At 46.5% G+C, this 24,488-nt stretch overlaps 12 protein-coding genes across 12 annotated transcripts; 9 read left to right on the top strand and 3 right to left on the bottom strand.

Annotated features, from left to right (window-relative positions):
* Nucleotides 1–39: 39 nt before the first annotated feature.
* AGABI2DRAFT_152024 (hypothetical protein) lies at nucleotides 40–1,186 on the top strand (the record flags this gene model as incomplete). The annotated part of the gene is made up of 6 exons (XM_006462522.1): nucleotides 40–248; nucleotides 306–387; nucleotides 440–601; nucleotides 673–796; nucleotides 854–899; nucleotides 949–1,186. 6 exons carry the CDS (start codon nucleotides 40–42, stop codon nucleotides 1,184–1,186), a joined length of 861 nt encoding a protein of 286 aa, XP_006462585.1.
* Nucleotides 1,187–1,198: 12 nt separating this feature from the next.
* Nucleotides 1,199–3,589, top strand: AGABI2DRAFT_193700 (hypothetical protein). Its single transcript, XM_006462523.1, has 4 exons — nucleotides 1,199–1,802; nucleotides 1,854–2,110; nucleotides 2,178–3,200; nucleotides 3,253–3,589. The coding sequence occupies exons 1-4, from the start codon at nucleotides 1,735–1,737 to the stop codon at nucleotides 3,363–3,365; spliced, it is 1,461 nt and encodes a 486-aa protein (XP_006462586.1). The 5' UTR covers nucleotides 1,199–1,734; the 3' UTR covers nucleotides 3,366–3,589.
* On the bottom strand, nucleotides 3,552–4,828 carry AGABI2DRAFT_207011 (hypothetical protein; the record flags this gene model as incomplete). The annotated part of the gene is made up of 5 exons (XM_006462524.1): nucleotides 4,615–4,828; nucleotides 4,256–4,565; nucleotides 4,151–4,203; nucleotides 3,756–4,093; nucleotides 3,552–3,698 (listed from the first exon to the last, which is right to left on the bottom strand). The coding sequence occupies exons 2-5, from the start codon at nucleotides 4,375–4,377 to the stop codon at nucleotides 3,552–3,554; spliced, it is 660 nt and encodes a 219-aa protein (XP_006462587.1). The 5' UTR covers nucleotides 4,378–4,565; nucleotides 4,615–4,828.
* Nucleotides 4,829–5,566: 738 nt separating this feature from the next.
* On the top strand, nucleotides 5,567–6,860 carry AGABI2DRAFT_207012 (hypothetical protein; the record flags this gene model as incomplete). Its single annotated transcript, XM_006462525.1, has 3 exons — nucleotides 5,567–5,768; nucleotides 5,819–6,120; nucleotides 6,184–6,860. 3 exons carry the CDS (start codon nucleotides 5,567–5,569, stop codon nucleotides 6,799–6,801), a joined length of 1,122 nt encoding a protein of 373 aa, XP_006462588.1. The 3' UTR covers nucleotides 6,802–6,860.
* A 180-nt stretch (nucleotides 6,861–7,040) lies between these two features.
* On the bottom strand, nucleotides 7,041–8,618 carry AGABI2DRAFT_186478 (hypothetical protein; the record flags this gene model as incomplete). The annotated part of the gene is made up of 8 exons (XM_006462526.1): nucleotides 8,387–8,618; nucleotides 8,027–8,322; nucleotides 7,914–7,974; nucleotides 7,827–7,861; nucleotides 7,658–7,777; nucleotides 7,499–7,599; nucleotides 7,192–7,446; nucleotides 7,041–7,140 (listed from the first exon to the last, which is right to left on the bottom strand). Exons 1-8 carry the CDS (start codon nucleotides 8,532–8,534, stop codon nucleotides 7,041–7,043), a joined length of 1,116 nt encoding a protein of 371 aa, XP_006462589.1. The 5' UTR covers nucleotides 8,535–8,618.
* Nucleotides 8,619–8,712: 94 nt separating this feature from the next.
* Nucleotides 8,713–9,980, top strand: AGABI2DRAFT_207020 (hypothetical protein; the record flags this gene model as incomplete). The annotated part of the gene is made up of 5 exons (XM_006462527.1): nucleotides 8,713–8,846; nucleotides 8,900–8,913; nucleotides 8,972–9,156; nucleotides 9,213–9,619; nucleotides 9,683–9,980. Exons 1-5 carry the CDS (start codon nucleotides 8,743–8,745, stop codon nucleotides 9,978–9,980), a joined length of 1,008 nt encoding a protein of 335 aa, XP_006462590.1. The 5' UTR covers nucleotides 8,713–8,742.
* Nucleotides 9,981–11,030: 1,050 nt separating this feature from the next.
* On the top strand, nucleotides 11,031–11,900 carry AGABI2DRAFT_119444 (hypothetical protein; the record flags this gene model as incomplete). The annotated part of the gene is made up of 5 exons (XM_006462528.1): nucleotides 11,031–11,121; nucleotides 11,186–11,319; nucleotides 11,370–11,432; nucleotides 11,502–11,783; nucleotides 11,835–11,900. 5 exons carry the CDS (start codon nucleotides 11,031–11,033, stop codon nucleotides 11,898–11,900), a joined length of 636 nt encoding a protein of 211 aa, XP_006462591.1.
* A 134-nt stretch (nucleotides 11,901–12,034) lies between these two features.
* AGABI2DRAFT_186480 (hypothetical protein) lies at nucleotides 12,035–13,631 on the bottom strand. Its single transcript, XM_006462529.1, has 10 exons — nucleotides 13,598–13,631; nucleotides 13,476–13,544; nucleotides 13,360–13,426; nucleotides 12,950–13,310; nucleotides 12,805–12,897; nucleotides 12,735–12,756; nucleotides 12,517–12,690; nucleotides 12,402–12,466; nucleotides 12,176–12,341; nucleotides 12,035–12,120 (listed from the first exon to the last, which is right to left on the bottom strand). The coding sequence occupies exons 1-10, from the start codon at nucleotides 13,616–13,618 to the stop codon at nucleotides 12,091–12,093; spliced, it is 1,068 nt and encodes a 355-aa protein (XP_006462592.1). The 5' UTR covers nucleotides 13,619–13,631; the 3' UTR covers nucleotides 12,035–12,090.
* A 1,424-nt stretch (nucleotides 13,632–15,055) lies between these two features.
* Nucleotides 15,056–17,187, top strand: AGABI2DRAFT_186481 (hypothetical protein; the record flags this gene model as incomplete). Its single annotated transcript, XM_006462530.1, has 5 exons — nucleotides 15,056–15,288; nucleotides 15,345–15,547; nucleotides 15,598–16,045; nucleotides 16,093–16,738; nucleotides 16,806–17,187. 5 exons carry the CDS (start codon nucleotides 15,056–15,058, stop codon nucleotides 16,980–16,982), a joined length of 1,707 nt encoding a protein of 568 aa, XP_006462593.1. The 3' UTR covers nucleotides 16,983–17,187.
* A 353-nt stretch (nucleotides 17,188–17,540) lies between these two features.
* Nucleotides 17,541–18,581, top strand: AGABI2DRAFT_119447 (hypothetical protein; the record flags this gene model as incomplete). The annotated part of the gene is made up of 1 exon (XM_006462531.1): nucleotides 17,541–18,581. The coding sequence occupies one exon, from the start codon at nucleotides 17,541–17,543 to the stop codon at nucleotides 18,579–18,581; it is 1,041 nt and encodes a 346-aa protein (XP_006462594.1).
* Nucleotides 18,582–19,103: 522 nt separating this feature from the next.
* AGABI2DRAFT_152034 (hypothetical protein) lies at nucleotides 19,104–20,894 on the top strand (the record flags this gene model as incomplete). The annotated part of the gene is made up of 5 exons (XM_006462532.1): nucleotides 19,104–19,382; nucleotides 19,429–19,736; nucleotides 19,792–19,957; nucleotides 20,018–20,563; nucleotides 20,766–20,894. 5 exons carry the CDS (start codon nucleotides 19,104–19,106, stop codon nucleotides 20,892–20,894), a joined length of 1,428 nt encoding a protein of 475 aa, XP_006462595.1.
* A 901-nt stretch (nucleotides 20,895–21,795) lies between these two features.
* Nucleotides 21,796–24,108, top strand: AGABI2DRAFT_224022 (hypothetical protein). The gene is made up of 8 exons (XM_006462533.1): nucleotides 21,796–22,036; nucleotides 22,097–22,191; nucleotides 22,240–22,299; nucleotides 22,350–22,673; nucleotides 22,740–22,866; nucleotides 22,918–23,143; nucleotides 23,195–23,261; nucleotides 23,310–24,108. The coding sequence occupies exons 1-8, from the start codon at nucleotides 21,828–21,830 to the stop codon at nucleotides 24,080–24,082; spliced, it is 1,881 nt and encodes a 626-aa protein (XP_006462596.1). The 5' UTR covers nucleotides 21,796–21,827; the 3' UTR covers nucleotides 24,083–24,108.
* Nucleotides 24,109–24,488: the final 380 nt, after the last annotated feature.

Consider the following 24,488-nt stretch of genomic DNA (forward strand, 5'->3'; position numbering starts at 1 on the left):
ACAGAATTACACGGCTTTTTCTCACCTTGATTACCGACCATGTCCTCAGCCGACGGCGGTCATTCGCGTGCACAGTCCCCTTCAAGTTTAGCTGCCTCACGCTTTAAATTCTATCATCCGTATTTCACACCAGAAGACACCAGTATCCTAACCAATTTCAGACGCGGGAAATTCTCCCTCTCGCACGACGAGAAGACGCGCCAAAATGCATGTGGGCTACTTGAAGTTCTAGGCGCTCGTATAGGTTTGTGCGTCGAACAGGTCTTGCCAATTGTTCTCCGGAACTCATCTTTATTTTACGATAGTCCAAGGCGAACCATTGCCACGGCGCAGGCACTGTATCATAGGTTCCATTTATACTTTTCAAAAAAAGACTTTAATTACTTCGTAAGCCCATATTATCTAGAGCTTGAATTTGATAAACAACCAGATCTCATAGGATGTTTGCCTCGCCGCTCTCTACGTTTCGACCAAGATGCATGACACCCTCAAAAAACCTCGCGAGCTTATGGCAGTCTCTTATGCTGTCAGATTTCCTGAGCTAGCCGCAAAGTCCAAGCACCCGGGAGGAGAGATTGATCTTGACTCTATGGATCCTCAAGTATGTTGTCCATGTGACGATGTCGCTTTTCTTCTATTCTCAGTCCTAAATTTCATATTTTTGGCCAACAGGTGGTGGAGAGCGATCGACAAAGGCTACTAGCCATAGAGCGCCTCATCCTTGAAACCATTTGCTTCAATTTTAAATGTCGTTTACCATTTTCATACGTCATTAAGATAGGACGGCAGCTAAGAGGTTAGTGTTATCATCGGCTGCAGCGGCAGTGACCTCAATAGCGGGCTGCACTTATAGCAACAAAACTTCTGACGAAGCTGGCCTGGCGGCTTGTCATGGACTGGTGCGTAGTATTGACTCAAGACGAGTCTATCTTCACTGAGTCTCCTCAGTTATCGGACGCATCTTCCTTTGGAATTCCCCCCTCATACTCTTGCGCTTGGTGGATTATTTGTTGCATCGCTTCTCACATGTTTCGAACAAGCACCATCAGACACGCCTGAGTATGCCGCGGCTCAGGATATTTCCCGAAAGCTAAGGACAAAAGGTGACTGGGAAGTAAAGTTCCAGTCCCAAGTCGCCGATATGCAAGGCAAGTGTTACTCAGGTTCTATTCTGTGCAAAGATTAATTTACCACCGGTAGAGATTGCCCATCGACTGCTTGACCTCATGATTCATTTTGCCCAGAATCCCTCGGCTTCGACGTCACCCAGTACACCACAATCACCTTCGCCACATCTCTCCCGTCATCCAGCAAACCATCCTCACGTAGCACAAGCGCAGGTACCGTACGATGCCGATCAGCTCCTGCAGCTGAAAATTGCTATACGAGAAGGAGAGTACCCCCCTAGAGAACGAGCATCATCGGCTGATGACATTGCTGCGGTCTACTCGAGCACTTTTGGGAATAATGAGGGCACGATGAGGTTCCTCTTCGCGCCTCCGGGTACATGAGGACTCGATCGTTGTAGTCGGAGCGGTGCTAGCCTGTTAGAGTATGTAGAGTAGTCGGCGATGACACATCGGAGCATTTTCGTGTTTATTAATAGGAACAATACCTATCATCAACCTGGTGTCCAGACAGGAGCGCTCAGGCCAAGCATGTCCTTATAATACCCTTGGTTTCTCGCTCCTTTCCTCCCCAATCATTCGGCAATAACCCTCGGAGGTTCTCTCAATGGAGGCTTTCAACCAAACGGAACGCAATTTCCCTGCATTGGGCATGGTTGATGTCGTCTGGGACGAGTGAGTGTTTGCACTTCTTTCAACAGCGTCGGCTTGCTAACTAGAACCTAGGGTCCGCACCAACGTGCATCTGGCCTTCCGGACAATCATACCCCCGGCAGAGAAACGTATACCCATCACCTTGCAAAATGGAATAATCCCCGTCCTATGCTACGTTCCAATGATACTCATGGCATACCTTGCCCGAAGACCAGACACCTATCTTTTCCGAGTGCTGCTTCTACCGTTTACAGTGTCTGCTGTCCTCGTTGCTGCATACCATTTCACTTGGACACAGGTAGAGTTCAACGTGTACAATTGGACGCAATGTAAGTGAACCCTGTTCGATCGCGAGGCCTTATTGATGTACCCTTAACGGGCTGTAACTTGATTCAGGTCTTATGGCTGCGGTTACGATAGCCAAAGCTTTCGAATTTGCCCTGACGAAGGAGGGTATGCTGAAGATCGGCGAAACCTATCCAGGCTCATTGGAAGACAAAACCAAGTCCGTTGATAACCATCGCCCGACAACGAACGGCTACCACAAACTTGATAAACCAGCCTCCACGCACTTGAGGTTGGCCGACTATAGTCCAAAGTGGCTCAGTGATGCATTCGAACTTCTTCACACAAATCGCGGTTTATCCTTCAAATACGGCCAACATACATATCGACCCCTATCCAAACGTCCGCTTACTCCTCGACACGATTTCCTCGTCGCCACCCTCCGCGACTTCGTATATAACTTTTTACTCGTCGATTTTTGCGAATCCATGATGAAACTCTTTCCTGGAGGCATTGCTACACCTCTTGGAGGAAGTATATTTTATCCGAGCCTCTCCCCAATTCCCCGATACATTGTTTCTACGACCCTCCATATGTTGACTGGATTTTCGCTTGTGTCGGGGTTTGAGATGGTATTTGATTTGGTCACCTTGTTTGCTGTTGGAGCTATCGGAGACTCTCCGTCTGCATGGCCTCCCGTGATGGAGAAGCCGTGGCTAGCGGAGTCGATGCACGAACTCTGGGCAAAAAGATGGCATCAATTACTCAGGCAGACATTTATCGTCTATGGCGCATACCCGGGGAAATGGCTCTTTGAAACGCTTACGAGTCTATTTTTGGCTCCCCTTGCTCAGATATCCGCTTCATCAAACAAGCGCTCGAAAGCTATTTCCGCGAAGATTGGGACTTTGGGCATGCTACTCGGAACCTTTGTAGCTTCTGGGTTGTTCCATGAACTTTCGATGATGGCGATGAACAGAGAGTTTACTTGGTTACCCGTTGTCTTCTTCGCTCTTCAAGGACCTGTTTTGATTGGAGAACGGATGTGGAGGAAGTTCACTGGAAGGAAGATTGGTGGAAGGATGGGAAGGCTCTGGGTGTATTTCAATATGTTCATTGCCGCCCAGCCTATGGGTATGTCGGTTTTATCCTTGCTTGTGACACTAACGCTAATGGTCTTGTCTAGTTGATTCGTGGCACCGCCGCGGACTGGGCGGTGCAACGGTAATACCACCTCAGCTAAGTCCGATGCGTGGCATCCTGATACCCGCCCTTCGAAGCCTCGTCCCTACTGCATAGGGATTAATGATGCATTGATAATGCGTTCATGATTTATGCCCCCACATTTAGGATTATACACTTATAGTACAGTACAATTTGGGTAACTAATTAGATTACTGTTCATATCGAATCACTGCGCATTACTGCAGATTGTAGAAGATTTTCACAGCGCATCTAGATAATTCCCACTACCGAAGGTAGGGCTCACATGATCGGAACAGAGGAATAATTGGTTTGGAGCATGGAAGTTGGGTGTGCTTGAAGCCGAGTAAATTTGACCTCAACCGAACCCAGTTCTCGAATGTGAGATACCGTCGCCGCAATCTCTCCATTCACAGCGCAGTCATGATCCTATAATAAGTTATCTGAGCGAAAGCAGTTTAGAAAGTACTCGAAAAAGAAGCTCACAGATCTGGACCTCCAACCAATAAGACCAACGTACATGTCATCATGTTCTACTGACGGTCCCCAACTCGATGAGTAACATCCAGATTGCAGTGATAACTGGCTTTGCAGTTTCTGAATTAAAGGTTCTAGCTCATAATCCCGATTATGGTGAGGACGAAGTGCGATATAGACGAATTGTGTGATCGGTGATGAGATAGCCTTAAGAAAGGCATGGTGATGAAAGAGAAGGATTTGAGTCATTTCGCCAGAGCCGATCATTGCTTCCATGACCGGAAGCGCGAAGTCGACGTAGGTTTCATGTGCCATAAACGATTTATGCATAGCAACATTCTTCCAGGCTGTATCGAGGAGTATGAGGAGGTGAAGAAAGAGTGAATGAGGGGGAAACACGATACCTATGACCCAAACGCCGGTCGAGGGATCTTGTTCATCGAAACCGTAATATATTCTAAAAGACATGACTAAGGGAATGCTCCGCTCATGAGAGATAACCGACTTACCCAAGAGGTCCACGATTTGACGAGGACTTGGCCATTAGTTCAAGCGTCTCGGTCGGATCGTCAACGTAAGGCTCGGATGGGTTGAACCAGATGATTTCTGGTGCCATTGGTACGACTGTCATGGGTGACACGAAAGCGAATGAAGAAAGGATTGCGATAGAGATCGAGAGGTGTTGTGTCGTATAGGCGAAAGAAATCGGCGTTCGTTCACCGCTGAACAATAGGGTAAGAAGATGAACAGCAAGACTACGGAATCGCAGTATGTGGAGTCGGTGTGGAGTAGATTTTCAGCGGGCGACGGTGGAGTTCACTAGGCAACCGTTACGGGAAAGGTCGATGGAATTTCTTGGAGCGCGCACCTGGGACAATGACCTGCCAAATGACCCGTTTGCACTGTCCACGAATAGAAACCCAGTCGATCCGGTCTGCCGCGTGAATCGGATTCGATCACCAGCTGCTTTCCGGCGGGCATTCCGGGAGTGCCTTGTCGGCTGTCAACCGAATATCATTACATCACTCGGGAAGATGCCTGAATTGTGAAGAAATGACGAGTGCAATCAGGGAAAGTATTTTAGTCGCGGAATGGCGAAGAACATTTGGTGCGTGGGATTCTACGCGGGAGTCGGGTAAGCCCTGCCCTAAACTTCGGGGCATATAAGCAGTGATTCGCACTCCGCTTGTTCCTTTGGAGTTTGACTCCCCAACCACAGGGCGAGTCGAGGAGAGGTACGTGTCTCCGCTCCCCAGTTCCTTTTCTGTCCCTCATTTCCCATCGCCAGGCTCTGCCGCGGTTGTTATGGGTACATGGCCGTGCTAGACGCTGAACGCGTATCGACATTCCTTTGCAGAACGACTGCAAGGATACTTAGTCTGTGGGTGCGTGGATCATCACATCTCTTATTCCTTCGTGATACTCAGTTTGGCTTTAGATGTGAACCATCACAGTCACATTGCCAGTTGGCATCGAATCGTCCCTCGAAGCAGAGTATTGATTACCGACCTATTGCGAAATTTTTCGAATATTTGAAAGCCCAAGATCAGTAGTATCATGGGAAGAAGAGCAGACCTCGAACAGACGATTGGAAGATCGAAACGATCTAGGCATTGCCTGAAACCAGGTTTGGTTTACAAAATCAATTACCCCAGGTCATTCTCCGGCAGTACTGTGTAGTTAGATATTTTTGGCTACGCAGTGTTGTCGACTACATCTGATTGCCAATAGTAAGATGTAGAGCTTATTTGTGTGTGATTTATCTGAGTTTGTGAGCAATTTACATCGAGCAGAACTCTGATCCTTGTGCTTGTTCCTCGATGCCGCAGAATCTGCCTCCTCATACTACTTTGACATACAAGAGCATCGGAGACCACACGACTTCCTTGGATGTCTTCCCGCCTATTATCAGAGCAGTCACCGGTAATATCACGCCTCATTATGTCCCAGCACTCGTCTTTTTTCATGGTGGAGGGTTGACTGTCGGTACCCGCAAGAGTTGGTTCGCTCACTGGCTTCATAGTGAGATGCGAGCATTTGTTCTGGAGTTCATTCATTCACACAAGTCATAGGAAGGACCACCGAATCAGGGATCACATTCATATCCGTCGATTATCAACTTATGCCCCCTGGAACAGGACACAACGTGGTATCCGACATCCGAGATCTTTTTACCTTCATCAGCGGCGACAACGCTACGTTCAAGACAAAGGTGGAAAATACAGGCGATGAGATCGTTTGCAAAATTGACATCAACGCTATCGCTGTGGCGGGTCCTAGTGCCGGTGGACTTTGTGCTTACCTTGCTGCTGGGATAGTCCAACCAAAACCGAAGGCCTTGCTATCGTTATACGGGATGGGTGGAGATTTCTTGGTGGGTGAAAGAAAATCTCTATATATGCGGAATAATATTGAAGCTCGGTTCTTTTGACTGCAGACCCCTTACTATTTGGAACAAAAGCATGAAGTATTCGTCTCCGGTAGAGAGATACTAGACCCAAACGATTTCAAAGAATTCCTCTATCCATTTTCTTTACCGACGCTTACAGGCTCAGAACTCGAATATCACCCTAACGACCACCCGACTCCCGGACTTCCTGCAAATCCACGAATGCGCCTCGGACGATTATATCTTCAGCTTGGGAACTATCTGGATTATTACACGGGAGATCATTCTCCCAGTCTCAGCGAAGTATTGCGAAATAAACGACGAGAAGTCTTGGAAGACTATAGAGACAGCACCACAGCGCTTCGATCAGAAGATTGGGGAGCTCCCTTAATTCCCTCTGGTCATCGAGTTTTGTTTCCTCAACTTAATGTCACTCCCGACTGGCCGGAAATGCTTCTTGTTCACGGAACGGACGACTACCTCGTTTACCTGGCAGAGTCGCAAAACTTGAAGAGCATAGCAGAAGCTGCCGGAGTAAAGGTTACTTTGAAAACGGTAGAAGGCAAAGGGCATACGTTTGATCTGCACCCAGAGGCAGAGGTTGAGTTTAATGACCTTTTCGACGAAATCAAGGACTTTTTGAAGAGGAAGTTGGTTCATCCCTAGCGTTGTACATATGTACATGAACAAGAGACTGATGACCGTCATTGAATTGACTGTCTGATATTAACGAGACGGATGAGCGTACAAGCTGATAAATAATCGGATGTACAGTAGAGTGGTAAGCGAAAGTGGGTCCTAACAAGAGAGAGAATAAGCATCAAATTAAATAACCGAATAGTCCAAATATATAGTAGTTGCCAGAGTCAAAAAGAAATGGAATGGAATGTCGAATAAATTATAAATTAAGAGTGCGGGTCTTCCGAGTTTACAAGTTCCTTAGCCAGTCTCGCAAGAAGCTCGTCCGATTTTGGATTACGGGGAAAATGTTTCCCGTCGCCCATTCTACAATCATATCCATAAGGAACGGTCGAAGAAAGGGTAGAACTCACTTACGAGGATCCTCCAAAAAATAACCTAAAAAGCAAAGTCTTTTTATGAACCCAACCAAAATTTTGGAACCAATTCTTCCTCCAGCCGAGGTCATACAGTCGGATATAACCGTGGGCATCCTTTACAAGTCTGCGCTGGGCAGAAGATAGTTCAGCTTCGAGGGGTGGATCAGACAGAAAATGATTTCCATGGGGAAGAGGGGGAAGGTCGCGCAATATCATAAAGGGTGTGACATTCTCCAAAGTCGTTTGATTGGTCCTACGACACATTTTAGCTCGATACTCTACTTTTAAGAAGAAAGGAAACATACGAGATGAGATAGAAGTGATACAACAGAAAAGGACCGATTACAAGAGAAATCACTATGCCCGCAAACGCGAGGCCCAATTCATGCATAGGCGTAACTTCATTCTAGATGGTGTAATAAGTGACTGGTCCTTTTCATGCAAGATTTATGAGAATAACTCACAACACCGAGAGGATTAGTAAATGCATATTTTAGAGCGAATATTGAAACGACGGCAATATATAGCGCAAGGAGGGTGATACAAGTCAGGAAATGTATGAATGCAGGATATGTACGATGACCCTATGTAAATTATGATTAGCCTTATTAATGCAGGCGAATTCCAGCTTACGATGCATTTATTGGCCAACCATGGACAATGATGATCTATACCACATCCGTGAGGATAGACTCGATACAAAGCGGTCGACAAACTCACCCATTTTAAGAACACAACGACCACACATTTGACAGTGGTGCGCTCTCTCGGGTCTTGGTGACTACAACGCGCGTAAACAGGTGGTTCGGGTGGCAAGGATATGAGAAGCGTACCCAACATTTGCGGCACCATCCGCTGTGTTGATCATAGTCTTCGGACGAGGTCATCAAAGCCTCCGTAAAATTCAAACTATCATCGGCATCGGTGCTGCCTACCGGCTGAGGGATTATGATTGGACCGGGATCACGAGCAATACAGACGATGAGAGACGAAAAGGCGAGAAAGGTAAGGGCGTAGGTCACAAAGAGGTGTATTCCAAAGACGAGGTATTGATCCATGGTTAATAAATGGAAGTCAACAAGCATGAAGAGCAAAGAGGGGTGAGGCGCTAGAATCAACAAAACCACCACTGAATCGGATGGAACAAGAATGAGCAACGACAACTGGAGGCTTTTTGTGGTAGAGAGGCGCACCGCAGACTGGTATGTAGTGATACCATCGTTTTACAGTCGTTTCATCGTCATAGCTAGGCGAGCCAGAGTCTGATATTCCAGAATCAAGTGGCGTCCGAGATTGCGTGTCAAATCCAAAGTTCAGGAGCGGAAGTCCTCGGATGGTCATTGCACGTTTGTTCAGTCGAGAGGCATAGAATACAGAAGAAAAAAAGGAAAGAGAGGGAGAGAGAGTTGAATGAATGGCTTGAGAAAAAGGTAGACGACAAGCTGTTGAGTCTGTCGTAATCCGGCTGCCGACAGATATTCGCCGGATCTTCGGCCGCTTTCTCTCCCGAGCGTTGCCATTTAATCAGGCGCTTACCCCTGGGTCCTCCATGGCACCTTACAGCAAGGCCCTCAATGTGCACTGTGTCTCCCGTGCAGAAAAAAAGAGCGCGATATACCATGGAACTGTCGATTCCGAATGGCTGGTTGTACGGTGCGTCACCCAAAATAGTTGCTCTTCGGCATTCGTACTGAAGTGGAAAATAGCGTACCCCATGGCGGTGATATATCCTAGGATAACTGCAGCTTTCGATCTGTCACTGACTCTCTGTGTTCTAGGCTACGTCCTTGGTCTTATGGTGGAGGCTGTCATAAATTTCCAGTCGGAAACACCGCACAAAGATCCAATCCATGTCACTGCACATTTCTTGCGGCAATCGGCCCCGGAGCCTTTTGAGATTCACATTCGCGTCCTCAAGTCAGGAAAAATCTTCACAAATATCATAGCGGAACTTATACAAAAGGTACATGCACTCCATGAACTTCCATGAAGAGGAGGTGGCTAAACGATAGTGTCCAGAATACGTTGAAGGTCACTACACACATGATCTTCTCGCGCAACGCGCCTGCGGCCGGTAATACTAGCAATCTGACCTTACAACCACCTTCACCGTATGCGCGCCGTATACCCCTCCATTTTCACCCCTCAGAAGCTGTTACAAAAGCCATACCAACTAACCGATATCAATTCAGAAACCACGTTGAAGCTGTGTCAGACAAGGAATATGCTGCTCGAAATGCACCCAATTCCCCCAATAGGTCAAATAGCTCGACTATCGGAGGCGAAGGTCTCGAATGGGGCACCTGGTTCGGTTTTTCGGACAAAGAGGAAAGAATTACTTACTCTTCTATCCCTTTCTGGGCAGACATGTTTTCAAATTTACCTACCATGTTGCCGCCAAATGAAAAGAAGGGCATGGGTCTCAGGTCCGTCTATCTCACTGATCACACAATTACAAATGGCTGCTGACTTGTCGGTAAAATTTGCAGTTGGTTTCCAACCGTGACTCTATCAATTGAGTTCAAGGCACCTATTCCACCTCCCTCCGAATTCCATGCGTCTCGCACCGTCGGAATTTATTCCAACGGAAAATTCATGGGCCACCCTCAAGGCCGACATGAAGCATATGTGGAAGTTTGGTCTGCACCAACTAATATAGGCGAGGACAAGCTTATTGAAGGATGGAGAGACAAGCAAATATGCCTGGCTACCGCCACCCAGATGGCTCTAGTGATACCCTTGGAGGAAGCGATTAAGAAAGCCGATAGAGAGCAAGCGAGACTTTAAGCGGTTTGCTTATTTAGAGCTTGGTCACGCGTGTAAGATCAATCATAATCAAGGAAGCAGTGGTTACTCGAGAAATAGCCACTTACGGAGTTCAGAGGCGAAATTGGTTGCCGGAGAGTTGCTCTCGAACTGGCTATCATCATACAACATCTTCATCATTCGACTTTAAAATCCACATGCATTTTCCATGGTTTATGACGTTTGACACCAAATTTATCACAGAATACAGTCCGCGGCGTACCACTACGTATTTTGCTGTGCACTAGCTACATATGATGCCCGATGCATGATGCGTGATGCATACAACTTGATTGTCCATCTGGGAATTCGCCTTGTATATTCAAGTCTGGGTAATAATTAACCGTAGCACCATCTCAGATAGATTACATATATCGATTATATACCAATACCCGACATCCACGGCGTTGGACAACTGAACTTCAGTTGTAACGAGATGTTGAATATCAAGTTTGGTGAAATCTTGGATAACCGGGTTTTCTGGTCCCACGCCACTATCAGTTTCCAAAATACGTAAAACAACATCGACGTAAACTTCATGACGGTGTCCCAACTCGACTATGCAACAAGTACAGGTAAGTATTGGTAAAGTTTTCCCAGACACCAGATCACCATATTATGTATGTACTACACCGTCAAGGATCATCGTCTCACAGCACATGTGGCAACTCTCCGTTTCGTCTCCGTGGTATCCTTCCAGATCCTAATATTAGCTAGTCAGCGCCATGAAATAACATCCTTGCATCCTTGCAAAGATCCGAGTTCCGCCACGGTTAGCTGTTGCGTATCTTTGTTTGATTTAACTGACATATTAATAACCAGCCCAAGGTTTGGTAATAGTGGCAGGTCCACCTTTTATTAGAACTAAAACGCCGTAAACCATCTACTTTTAAGGGGTGCCGAAAAACCAGCCACCCTTCAAATCAACCTTTCGCCAACTCTTTCCTTCCTTGTGCGACCACTACCGAGTTGTCAACCTAACGTTGAATCTCGTGCCTTCCTTGACTTCTGTGCATCTTCTCGATCTCGTCCATGTCGCGCTCCTTAACCACTGTGGCGAGAGCCGCCGCAATCTCTTCAAAATCAGCTTCAGCGCAGGCGTACGATCGTTGTGGTGGTAGAGGTGGGTTAAACCCATTGTGTGCCTTTCAAAGATTGGTTTGACGTGTTCATGGTTATCCCCATAGGCTTTCATGGTTCCCTCCGGCGTCAAGCAATTTTGATGCCCGCTATGTCACCTCTTATGAACGAGGGCACCATCACCCGATGGAAAAAAAGAGAAGGGGAGTCATTTGTTCCTGGAGATGTGCTTCTACAGATCGTATGTCGAGTTTAGAAGCCACTTTTTATGACTGACTCACGATCTAACAGGAATCGGACATTGCTACAATTGATGTCGAGGCACACAGTCCGGGAATCCTAGGAAAAATCTTGGTTAGTGCTTCTTGCTCACTTGTTAGTTGTTCTCTCATTCTAATGGATTCTTCGGACTCACGGCGACAGCTCCAAGATGGAGCGACTAACGTTCCCATCGAGCAAGCGATTGCACTTGTCGCACGCGATCAACAAGAACTTTCGACCCTCCAGCTATTGGATGATAATATGCCGATGAGTCCTCCGTTGAATTTCATCCCAACACCACCTAGCACATCAGCAAACCCCATTTGGCGGAGACCAGCTTCGCATAAAAGCCGCGTTATCTCCTCGTCCTACATTTCTGTCCAAGGAGCTCGCAAAACGACTCCGTTGTCAACAGAATTCACTGTTAGGCCAACTATCGATGATGTAAGTTTCAAGCGAAACTCCTGGCAAGACAATCATAAAATCATTTCCCAGGTGACGGGGACCTCAATTCGAAGAAAAATCGTTGTTAATCTGAGGGGCTCCCCCCTAAAAGCGTAGTGCAAGTTCCGAGATTCTTGTCTGACTGGTTGTCGATCGTGTTGAGTGAGTTTGTGGTCATACAGCTATTCGTTGACTACCATTAGACCTCGAACTAGTCAAAAATAAGCTAAGAGCTTAAAAAAACCAAAATATATCAAGGAACGAATAATTCGTCCTTGTTGTAGATGCGAATTTGTATTGTTGTATATTAGATCACATCATCATCAAGCGCTAGGCACTAAATACCACTTGTATGAATTATATCTAATTAGATAATTTGTTTATATACATACCTGAAAATCAATGAAAGCTTGCGGTCCTTCTCCCTCGGAAGTCCTCGTTTTAGAAGATGGCATCATAAATTGTAAACTGAGCAGACCCTCGTCATCGATCCGTAGAGACGTCTTCGTTGAACTCTGGAGGGCACGCAGTGCTTTCGCTATATGCGAGAATCGATAGCTTAAAGAAGGCTAAGTCAGCTTGCGTAACACAGACAATAAGCAGAATGATGGTATGCACCTAAAGCTAATGCTGCGGGTGCATTCAAACGTTTCGAGAACATCTCTGTCATTGGGATAATCCATCTGCGACGGAAGTGTTTGTAGGCCTCGTCATACTTAACTAAACAACATACTTCAGTGCTGCCAAAATTCCCACCCGCTTTTATTCGTAATATTGGTTTTGTTCCGTTACGTCTCCGCTGCCTTCCAGTCGTTGCTTCATCCACCGCGTCAGGTGGATTACTTATGAAAGTGAGCTTGTCGTAAGAAGGATCCAATTCAGACAGCGCGTCTCTAAACCAAGATGACTGATAAAGTAAGCACATGAGGCGGAAAAGACAGGCGGATATACCTTGAGAATAATTTTCAGGACCCTGTGAGACAAAGTAAATATCAGAAGATATAGAGAAAGATAAGCCTACATTCGACTGTTGTCAAAATCAAAATCCAAAGAAGGTTCTGGCTCATACGTAGCAATTTCACAAGTGGTCGTTGGCCCATTGGCGTCTTCAGCGCTTAAGCAAAAATGATCTAGTGACGATATATATAGGAAGCGAGTGCACATACATTAGAAGAGTCAAGGGATATCCACTTCCGGCGTAAGTCATGCGCATACCCGTATGCTTTTCAGAGGCACCGACAAACGGTTCAATCCGGTTGGCTCGCGCCCGAGCATCGTGATCATCACCACTTTCGTGGTCCGATCCTTCACCTGGCCTTTTCCATCGCCAGTTACTACTTCCACCGGTGGATGTGGCTAGACCAGCAGTACCAAAGATATTGAGACAGTCGATCAAAGTGTTTAACGAAACTTCAAAAGCGATATTGTCCAGCTCGGTTTGTGAAGACTGCGCTTGACCCTCCGCGTCCGAATTTTCAGAGTGATATACATATTCGTCAAAAACATCAGAGAAGACAAAAGCTGTGCCTGGCTATCGTTAAAAACTCCAACTTCAAACTGCATGTCGAACGGTTACCTGTCACTGTTCGTGCTTCTTCAACTTTGACCGTCAATCCTTGACGCGTAACAGTTACTGTGGCGCGCTTGTATGAAGTGAGAGCTGGGCTATGCGAGTCGGGATTGCCTGATTACATTGGTGAAGTTGATGCCTCGTAATAAAGCCGAAAAGTAGCGGAGGTCGTGCATAGAGGCTGTGAGTACCTACAAATTATTCATTTCATAGTCAGTATGTTGATGGCGCGATTGTGACTCACAGGGGCGCGCTGTTCGGACATGGTGGCTGGTGGTAGTGGGGAAGGACGCGCACGCGACGCGATGTTTGCCTCGAGCAAACATCTCATTAATCAATTGATCGATTCTCAGGGTCCTGGGGAACATCTTTTGCGACTTTTGATGCTTAGGCGTTCCTTTAGAGCACTTTTCTGGGTATAACATGGCCCTACGGGGAGCCAGGAAGCGATAGATTTCTCTCGACATAGATTTACAAGGGCCGACCCACAGAAGATCGTGAAAGTTCGAAGTTCAAACAAAACCCTGTCCCCTTCCCTTTGAAACTTCATTTACTGTATGCCACAATGACCGCTTGCCATGAAGATAAGACATACTCATAAGGACTTCCTTGCTTGTCTGGATGAAGAAAACATCAGTGGTTTTAGTCAGTCCTTCAGATTCAAGTCAGGTAACGAGGTCCTAGCCGAAGACATGCGCTGTCAAGCCACCGAAGTTTCAATCTCGAGTGATCCCTTTACCGGGTACAGGAAGATCGAATGCCATGTGTGGCGGATCTGAATGGTAAGCGAACAATTACCAAACATCGGAGTGGGTATAAAATCCGTATAATCCACCTGAAGATCTTGGATAGGCGATCTATCCACTCTGTTGTTGAAAACGTACCGACTTTACGAATAACACGATCTTCTCTTGGTAGTCTTCCGTCGCCTGGTAGATCCGAGTATCGCTCACGAAGTAGCGCGTAAATTGTACGGGACACACTTCGCCTTCCTCGAAGAAGAACCTTCCGTCGCCTTGAAGACGGGTAATACCCTCATCACTATGTTTGAATTATTGTGGTACCTCCTTTGGACGAAAATAACCTAGGTATTGCACTGAAAGCCAGAGGGAGCGGATGATCAAATCCGTTTAACTTTAAAGTCTGGCAAAAGAAGACAGGGGTACAAATTCGACCCACAGCCAATCAAGGAATGATAGCCGTGAAGTAATACGAGAATCACTGTGTCATTTGATCTTGAGGTTGAGCGGGAGTCGAGATAGGCCGGATAATAAAACCAGGCAAGTTCATGCTGAGTGGCTGAAGTGTATCGTTGCGGGTTTTCAGTGAGCGAATTATGTAGATTAGCGTTAAGGTCGCCTTTTTTGAATCAGAGAATAGCTGATAATCAAAGATCAACGAAAAACTAGTAAACCTGACACCAGAAGAGAGATGACGATATGGCCAGTCGAAGCATGTCAGGCAGCTGGACAATGGGATGCTGGTTCAACAGTATTAACCTTTTGAGAGAATCAGATGCTGCTTGATCGCTTGGAATAGACAAACAGCGACGCTACTAGCGCCTACGTGCCTTCAGGCTGATCATTGAGAAGTCTTGGTCAGCGTATCACAAGAACACTGCGCGTTATTTGGCTCGGAGGCTGTTGTCAAACAGAGGCCCGCCATCGAGTCGCCGTCCACCAAACGCTGTATGTATCGTACTATGGGTCCAAGTGTACTTTATCACTGCCCTTGTCTCTCAACTTCCCCCGCTCCACCACCACCGCATTATCCATCTTCTTCCCATCAGTTTCATCCTCTCCACAATCTCTTCTTTTGCGAGGAATGCGACGCTGTACGATGTAACCGCTGTGTTTCTGTCGAAGTCAGTACGTATTATTGCCCAAATTGCCTATTTGAAGTCCCCAGCGCAAGCGTACGCGCGGAAAAAAATAGGTTTGTGTTGCATTCACTAATTCCGACACTATACTGAAACTCGTTGAATGTTACAGATGCGCTCGAAATTGCTTTTCATGCCCGAATTGTCGGAACACACTCTCTGTGGTATCCTCGGATCCACCGGAGACAAGTGACACGAGGCTTCCTACATCCATAAACACCTCCGGCGAACCCCCTTTTTTTCTCTACTGCAACTTCTGTAGATGGGACTCAGCTGAGATCGGGATCACCTTTGAAAAACCTACTGGGCTTGCGGGTGTGAAAGTTAGCTGTTCTACTCCTGATGTTAGCTCACCTCAGCTGTAGCGCAACTCCAGAGATATGAAGACTCTGCACCTGAATCGCTCGAGTTTGAACGGTTGAAGGAACATTTTGAACCATTCCTACGTGCATCATCGCTTTCCTCTTCTGTCGCCGTTCATGCTGCTCATCCTGGTAGTGCAGCGCACTCACATCATCTTCATTCTACCTCTATAACAGCCGCTGCTTCTGCTGCCCTTGCCCGTGACATCCCTGGGGTCAGCAAATATAATCCTGTTTCACGAACCGCATCCGGGAGAGCCCATCGAGATCGGACAGCGAATAAGGATGAGATGCCGGAGTATAAAAGTCGGGTTGAGATAGCTTTTGTTGGCCACGGCAGCGGAGGTGGTGATGCTGAGGTCGAGTACATGCGAAGGTTAAGGCAGGTTCAGACGGTAGCTCGTCTGGAACAGCGATGGGGAAATAGTTGGGCAGGATCACTACAAATCAAGTTGGTTTTACTTTCTGTCATTGAGCGGTTCGCTAAGCCAACGGCAGGGATCTCAAACCACTACGTATACCCCTTCATTCTAAACGTTCCAAGCGTTGTCCCACATGCACACATATCCTTATAAAGCCGGAGCAGAAGGCACAATCCGTACGCTACAAGATCAAGCTAGTCGCTGCGAATTACCTTCCTGCCATTTCAGTTACTTTACCGCACTTAAACAAGCCCACCGTGACTTCAGACGCCGCGAAACGTACGTTGATGAAGATTTCCCCTCAATTAGTCGATGATGGGACGACACTGCAAGGCTTGGTTGCAGGTAAAACCTATCCTTTCCACCTGGCATTGACGAATCCGCTCTATGACCCTATCCAAGTCCGACTCTCTGTGCAAAGGGTGCATGTAACGGCGCCTACAACTAATGCCGGAGCCTCGCCTGAAAAGGCACGGAGGCCGCCATTCGCTATATCCTTACCGACTTCCCATTTTCCTATCGCTGCTTTTGCGGAAGCCTGGGAGTATGAAGACGATGAGGATATGATGGTTGACGATGAGGATTTTGGAACTGGGATGCGAGGTCGAGATAAAGATGGACGTGGCAAAACTAAAACTGTTGGTGTGTTGGAGAAACGAGCAAATGTCACATTAATCGGTGGCGAAGTTATAATTGGGAAGGAGGCTCGAGGCAGTATCAAGGTGAGCTCCCAGATTGCAACTCGTTTGGTGGTGGGCCAAAGCGGCACGTCTTAAACATTTAACCCAGTTCAATATGCTCGTCACTTATACGTATCGGTCGGATGACCCCACCCCCTCTGAGGGTGACGGAGATGTGCCCAAGAATTCTAAGCCACCAGAGGTCAAGACATTTGCTTTCTATACCGTCGTTGATCTTGGCACCATAATACCCAGAGAAGAGATAAGACCAGAACCAGAGACTTGATAATCTGCCAGTAGATATAGATATGTATCATACGAGGCCCTCGGCACCTCACCCACCAAATGTGGACCATGTTTCCAGGCGACGACGGGGCAGGTTTATATTTAGAATGTCGGAATAATTACTATAAAAAATAATTCGAAAATAATTATATAACCACTTACTATTACATTTGGGTCTGCAGATAGACCGTGATTACTTTACCTGCTACGCTGCATTGTAAACATGGAGGAAACCAGAGAACATATCTTAGAGATGCTGCTTCTCGAGTGAAAGGATCCCAAGTATTAGGGTACGGTGAACACGTACAATTGAGTTTACAGTAGCAATTGATAATAAATACTCCTTTAATATTTAATTTTTATTGATTATTTTAAATTCATCCCTTTATCTCGAGATCCATATTACCTCCCGCTTCCAACCTCCCCACCCGCCGACTTACTTTTCTTCCATTTCTTCCAGAATCGGGCTGTGCTCGATTTTTTTGATTGCACTGGTGCATTTTCGCGTTTTTTCCCCCGGCCCCTTCATCTACATCTGAAGCATTTCGTTTGATTCTATATGGCGACGGCGGCTTCAGGGGCGCCGAATACGCCCTCTCGACCTCAGTCACGGACGGAGCAACTAGAGAGGCCCCAAGCAGGACCTTTACCTAGGAAAAGGGGTGAGATTGGATTTGTGGAAGGCGAGGACGACCGCAGGCCGTACAGGTCCTCGAGCCCTGATATTGTTCTTCCACCACGTCATCCGGCTGATAGAGATGTTGAGCAAGGACCGGCTGCCAACGGTGTGCCAGCATCGACAAATGTTCATATATCGCCTCCTGAGGCACATCTCAACGTTATATCAACCGATTCCGGCAATGCATCTTCCATTGACTCTGCATCCACTTTGAAACGAAAAGGGCACCATCTGCTCAGACTGTTCAAGTGCAAACACAAAAGCAGATTGTCTTGCAAATTCTACGGCATCACGCTTTCCACTCTCTTGATATTCATTTTACAAGTGATATTATTCCTTGGTTCTATCGTCGCTTGGGTATTCGCTGCACAAATAGTGCAGAAGATTCAGAAACCCAATGGCGATCAAATGCTGTCATCAGCCGTATTGATGCATGTCGTCGTCGGGCTCGCTGTACTTGCGCAGCTGTTCCTCCTCGAAAGACGACTTTTTCGAGTTCGCGCCGAAAGATATTCACACATTCATCCCGGGGAGATGCTGCCAAGTCACCATAGACCTTCCACATCTTCCGGTATCATTGCACTATCTCCATGGAACAGACCTCCTTTACCTACATATGCTGCTGCATTGGCACAGAGTGGTAGAGGAACGGGAGATGTCGAAGATCATCTAATTGCCCAAGAACCTCCACCTATTTATGGAAATACGCGCGGGAGCACATTTTTGCTTTCGGGGCCTTTGGGTGTGAACGTGCAAAGACCACCATCGGTGCATAGCGTGTCGAGCATGCCGGAGAGACCGCGGAGTTATGTGAGCAGGGATGGGGACTGGGAGATAATTCAGAATGCGGAGAGAGCGAGGTGCTTGGAAAATACCCTGGACAGACTGCAGAGATCTGTCTCCCAATCTTCACGGAGATGAATCTGGAATATTTCTGGCACGTCCTGATATTTAACACTGTCTTTGTATTCGAAGTCCACTGGTGTGACTCGTTATCGATTTTCGAGGAGACGGTTATTATTAATTCAAGTTTTACGTTCTTTCGAGATGTAAATACCCTGTTGTATTTCATGTAAGTATATACGGATATTGGACAGCCAGTACTTTTGACTTGATTTTGGTTTTTGAATGAATCCTTCCTAATTCCCAGTTTGGGGAAACGTTTGTGGGTACCAGCTGGTACCAGATGACGATGCCCGGCTGAGTCACATCCGTGTTGATTGCAATTAATCTCCATACTCCAGTATTGCCCTCATGGTCAAGGGGTAAGTGATGTATATACTCCATTTGGAGAACCTATTCAGTCAGGTTCCAACAGTTCACCCACTGCTCTGTCACCTAACAACCTTTCTTAGGTCTAAATTATAAATATTTATGCCCTGGAGAAACGGTTTCATGTCATCTTATTCCCTCACTTTGGCTACCAGCTAGGCACCTAACGAGATGTCCATGGTAGCTCTGCCTCGTTACTCACCGTCGCCATCCCCAGCACCAGACTATTCGGTTGAGCCTGCTACTGGTGAACTTACACTACAACGTAGCCCTCAACACATACACCGAACGCCACAATCCACGTTCGTCAGGAAGGATGGCCATATAACTATCATTTTAACCGGCCAAGAAGACGGTGCTCTCTTCCCTACATATGGACGACATAGCATGATTACTGGTGAAATCATGTTCGAACCGCTGATTATACTTTCGAGGTTGTTCTTCATGTACGTTATTACGGAACTCATATTGGAAATGGCTAATTATTCAATTTCAGATCTCAGGAAAATTGGAGACGACAACTATGGAAGGTGGCTCAAATGTTATACCTCTCCTCGACAAGACAGTGGTTCTCTGGAATGCAGAGGTTGATAACAATGGCCTCGATCGTCCTACCAAGATCAATTTTAGTATACAACTACCCGGCACATTCGACGATGATGGAGAGGCTCGACGGCTCCCTCCTTCATATAGGGCGGACTTTGACACTCTACCTGCTATGATGGTTCGGTCAAGCTATGCATTGGAGTTTTCGTTTTTGCGAAGCCCGTCACGCAAACTCGGACTTTTTAACAGAAGAAAATCGTTGGTTCCCATGCTTTAGTTGTAAAAAGTATCACCACTGATGCGCTCGTCATAGTGTTTTCATTCCATTCCAATACTGCCCTCGTACCAGACCCCATCGACCCCTCTGGTACTCCCACTGTTTCTTATCTGACATCAAGGATTCTCCTGAGGAGTGGCATCAATCCATGATAGCCGTGAAGGTCCCCAACAGTTCCGAATTGCCTCCGGTTTATTTCCATGTATGTGCCCCTGTTACAGAAATTCCGGATGCTTTAATAATATTGGACGATATATTGTAGCTCTTCGTTCCCGCTTCGCGTATATACAGTATTCGCGATTCCATTCCTTTCCACCTTCAAGTGAACGGACCCATTGAATCCCTTCGCGCACTCCTTTGCACAAATCGAGAAGAGAAGCGCAAAGGCAGCGCTTCTAAAAATGGAGGAGCTGAAAATCCATCTTTCGAAAAAGGGCCTTGGGTTGACAGATCGTCGTATCAAATTAAGACCCCTATGGTTTCACGCCTCTCCACCCAATCATCGAGGGTCTCATCTTCATTCTTACCGGGACAAATCCCGAGTTTTCCGGTGGAAAGTAAGGCCGATGATAAGCAGCCTACGCCCCGAGTTTCATTGCTCAGGCAAGTGACAATTCGATCGAAGGAAGGCAAATTTATACGGCGGAATCAGGTCATGGGAGAATCGAAACCACAACCTGTACCGCCTTCAGCTGACACTGACGACGTGAATGGGCCTGCCAGTAATTATCTCGATTGCGAGGGCGTATTAACAGTTGACAAGGAGTTCAGAACCGGAAGCTTCAAAGCCGGCAATGTTGATGTTAAGGTGAGCTATCGATTTGAAGGCTGGGCGAATCTGGCACCTCCCTGCTTTTTTTTTTTTTCACTACTGCCACATGCAGCATCTATTTTTCCGGGATTCAATTCGAATCAACCGACCTTCCGTAGCCCACGCCCTATCATTGCGCGGAAGCGCCTAACCTTATTGATATTTTCTTGGTTCATGCGCTGATCAGAATTTAATGCAGGATTATATTGCTATATCTATCATACCACACAATGGAGCGACATCACCGTTACACGGTTTGGAATTAAAGATTCCTATCAAGCTGGTAACAGATTCGTTCGTGGAGGATAATTCGGTAGCAGTCGTATGATTTGATCATTGGTTGTGCACGTTCGACCTAGGCTGCGATCTATACTTATACCCTTCCAGTCTTTCTCATCAATGATTTCGCTTTCCCTCGCGGCGCAAGAAAGTTGACCGCCGATTAGAAAAAACAAGTGTCAGAAAACGAATGTGTGCCACGAAAGAGGTTCCAAGCCAGGGACAGGCCAGCTCCAGGCTCTTAAAATAAGGATGTTTGAAGTGGCGAGAGCTATGGTATAAATTGACTGATTCACCAGGAATTTGTGGGAAGACTTGGGCTGGGATATAGAGCACCAGAAGATTGTTTACGTCGTATTGCCGTCGTTATCCATTATCTTTTGCCGGATAGTTAAGGACAAGGGTGTTGGGAGGTATACACTCCTTATCCGAGAGGTGTATAATACTGTATGACAATTATGTTTTCTACTTCGTCCTCTTTTTTTGTTTCGTCTCTAGCCATGCTCCCATTCAAAATACTAAACTACACAGATACATAAGGTCAAAAGGTTCACTTATCATTAACTACTAGACGCTTAACTGTCAATTGTGTACTGATACTCGGCAAGCTCCAGACAGGCTGTCGGCTGTCCTGACAATGACTTGAGAGAGACTTTGCTGAGTCAACGAGGATTTGAAATGATGGCTGCACGCCGTCTGCCTAGTAACTGATGTCGGCTGAGTTGTGGGAATCGACGTTGGGAAGGAGATGAGGCACAGCCTGAGTCGTGGATAATAAACTGCGGAACAGGAACTGCGTCGACCAGCAGTAAATACATACTATGAGACCGGTTATGACATGGTATGAGAGGAGAATCCATCACGAGTTGTAGGTCGAGGGAAACACAGGCCGTCGCCAAAATAAATGAATGTTTGTTATTTGGTTGCTCTTCATCTCTACCATCACCGTTCTTTTCCCTCACCGCTCTTTTCTTTTTTTTTCATGCACCACCTCCCCCTATCTCTCCTTCTTTTAGTTTTCTCTGTCAATGCCATCATTGTCCCCTTCAAAGTCCGCTTTTCGAACGGTGCACCACACACTTCGCTGAACCGCAGAACACCCACATTAATATCGAACATCGGAAATGCTCAATATGTGAGCAACATTACTCTTGGAGGTGTGACAGTACCTGTTTTACTCGACACGGGCAGGTATGAACCGAAATATTTCAGTGCGAGATGGATTTCTAATATGTTGAACTTGATTCGCAGCTCCGATCTCTGGTCTGCATTCCCCGAGGATCAACCTTCGATTACCGACCTCGACGAGAGTGTATCTCTTAGTTATGCCGTTGGCAAAGTAACAGGTTGACAATGTTCTTGTGTGGCAAATTCGTGCGCTAACTGTCTTTTAGGTGCCGTTGCTGTGACCACCCTTTCATTCGACGGTTTCAAAGTCGATAACCAGGCGTTCCGTGTGTTATTCCTTCTCCGTCCCGTCTTTAATACTCATATACTATTCTAGTTCATGTCACAGACACAAGTTCATTCACGTCCGATCTCGAGTCCCAAGGATACTATGGTCTCATCGGTCTCGGACCAAATTCTGGCAGCGCCATCGCCAAGAAAATCAAAAAAGATCCACGAGGAGACACCACGCTCTCACACATTTTTGAGGCCCATAACGAAACCGACAACTACATCTCCTTTTTACTCACCCGCAAAGGTGACCCTAGCGAAACGAGCATGCAAGGCCAACTTACCATTTCCGAAATCGTGCCTGGCTTCGAGAATATCACCTCTATGCCCCAGATGGATGTTGACAAAGTAAACCGACTGCTGAAGGCTGGTGCGTTCTAAAAATGATCTCAAGGGCACGAGACCTATAAACTGATGTACTGTGGTTGGCGACCAGATCAACATTGGCAAATTTTGACTGACAAAGACACTGGAATCATTGGTCCTGACGGTCAACCTCTCAAAGTCGATTCTATCGTCCCGGGATGCCCCGACGGCCAGCTCGTCGCCGTCATTGACAGTGGGTAAGTAAAGATACCTTCGAATATTCTGTCGCTCACAAGACAATATACCAGATTTACATTTTCTCAAGTTCCTCGTGACATCTCTGACCAGATCTATGGTCGTGTCAAAGGCGCTTACTATGATACCAATCAAGAGTTCTGGATGATACCTTGTCAGCAGTCGCTCAACATCACTTTCAGTTTCGGTGGAAAATCTTATCCCGTACATCCCCTCGATACCGTGGACGACAACTTTAACCAAGTTGATTCCACCGGTCAGAAAGTTTGTATCGGATCTGTAAGTATTTGCCTTGCGGGCATCTAACCTATGTCTGATGTTATTCTTTAGTTCCAACCCATCACCTCCGCATTCTCCATGCTCGGCCACTATGACATGATTCTCGGCATGAGTTTCCGTAGGTCTTATTTTTCATGCAAGAATTTAAGCTCAACGCCTGTTTTAGTCCGTAATGCGTATACCCTTCTCAACTTCGGCAATTGGATTGATAGCTCTTCCAAAACACAAGAACACCCGTTCATCCAACTCGCGTCAATCACCAACGTGGACCAGGCTCACGCCGACTTCGTCAAAGTCCGGCTTGGGGGAATTGATACTAGCGGTGCTGCGCAGTACCAGCTGCTACCTGTCGACCAGATGAAACGCTCACCGGTGTCTGATGAGGAAAAAAAGAAAAAATACCAGGAGATGATTTTGAGTCGATGGCCATATATCTTTGTCGGGTGCTTAGTGTTTGTGCTTCTGATCACGGGCTATTGTGTCTGGAGGTGTTGTTGCAGGAAGAGTAAAAAGCAAGGCAATAGTAAGTTGGGAGGTTTATTCAAGCGGAACCGCAGCGAGAATGGTGGTGGGAACAGAGCTCTGGAGGAGACGGAAGTTGGGTTCCACAGCCAGAAGGGAGATAGTGAAAACTCAAAGTATCACCCCCTGTCCGATTCAAACAACCTCAGTATGCAGGACCTTCACCGAACGAACACAGATCACTCGCAGCGATCCTTCCCACCACCGCCATCGTATCCGAATAACCCCTATTCGCAGGGTTACCACGATGGAAGCACATACTCGTTACAAGGGAACGCTGCCGATGGTTATCCTCAATCTAACTATGTTATGAACCCACATGCTATGGATAGTGTTGCGAGCGTACACATGCAAAGACAACCCCAACCCCATGATTTTAGCGGTGGATATAGTGGTAATGAGTTTGCTGCTCGGTGATGGTTCTTCCTTACTGTTTACATATTTTCTCAAGCTCTTTGTTGCTGTTGGTCTCTGGTTAGACCCTCAGTGTGCGCTGGCATATTATTTCTCGACTATTTGCTATTTTGATTTTGGTTACTTGCTGTATGTTGCATACCCGCCTTTCAGCTAGAGACGATTTTTTGGGAATCGATTCAATAAGTGCTCTGGTTTATAATAGACTTCGAGTTAATAGATGCCCTTGTACAATGAGCTGATTTTGAAACTCACCTTGTATTTCAAGCGACTTATTGAATTGCATTGAGACTCGATTTGCTAGATGACTACTAGTTGGAATATCGAAATATTATTCAAACTGTTATTCACCGAGCTCACGAAGTGTGTATCTAGAGGAGTACACAGCATAAAACCTCAATATTCAATA

Source organism: Agaricus bisporus (genome assembly GCF_000300575.1).
Source record: "Agaricus bisporus var. bisporus H97 unplaced genomic scaffold AGABI2scaffold_7, whole genome shotgun sequence".
Classification (NCBI taxonomy): domain Eukaryota; kingdom Fungi; phylum Basidiomycota; class Agaricomycetes; order Agaricales; family Agaricaceae; genus Agaricus; species Agaricus bisporus.

Bases quoted from the DNA above. Each gene is read 5' to 3' on its own strand.
- AGABI2DRAFT_193700 (XM_006462523.1), top strand. From the start codon at position 1,735: ATGGAGGCTTTCAACCAAACGGAACGCAATTTCCCTGCATTGGGCATG. The intron at 1,803-1,853 runs GTGAGTGTTTGC...ACTAGAACCTAG, and splicing joins GTTGATGTCGTCTGGGACGA to GGTCCGCACCAACGTGCATC. The intron at 3,201-3,252 runs GTATGTCGGTTT...GGTCTTGTCTAG, and splicing joins CATTGCCGCCCAGCCTATGG to TTGATTCGTGGCACCGCCGC.
- AGABI2DRAFT_186480 (XM_006462529.1), bottom strand. From the start codon at position 13,618: ATGTCCGAACAGCGCGCCCCT. The intron at 13,545-13,597 runs GTGAGTCACAAT...AATAATTTGTAG, and splicing joins TGTCCGAACAGCGCGCCCCT to GTACTCACAGCCTCTATGCA. The intron at 13,427-13,475 runs GTAATCAGGCAA...ACTTCATACAAG, and splicing joins GAGGCATCAACTTCACCAAT to CGCGCCACAGTAACTGTTAC.
- AGABI2DRAFT_224022 (XM_006462533.1), top strand. From the start codon at position 21,828: ATGCACCACCTCCCCCTATCTCTCCTTCTTTTAGTTTTCTCTGTCAAT. The intron at 22,300-22,349 runs GTGTGTTATTCC...ATACTATTCTAG, and splicing joins AGTCGATAACCAGGCGTTCC to TTCATGTCACAGACACAAGT. The intron at 22,674-22,739 runs GTGCGTTCTAAA...GTTGGCGACCAG, and splicing joins AAACCGACTGCTGAAGGCTG to ATCAACATTGGCAAATTTTG.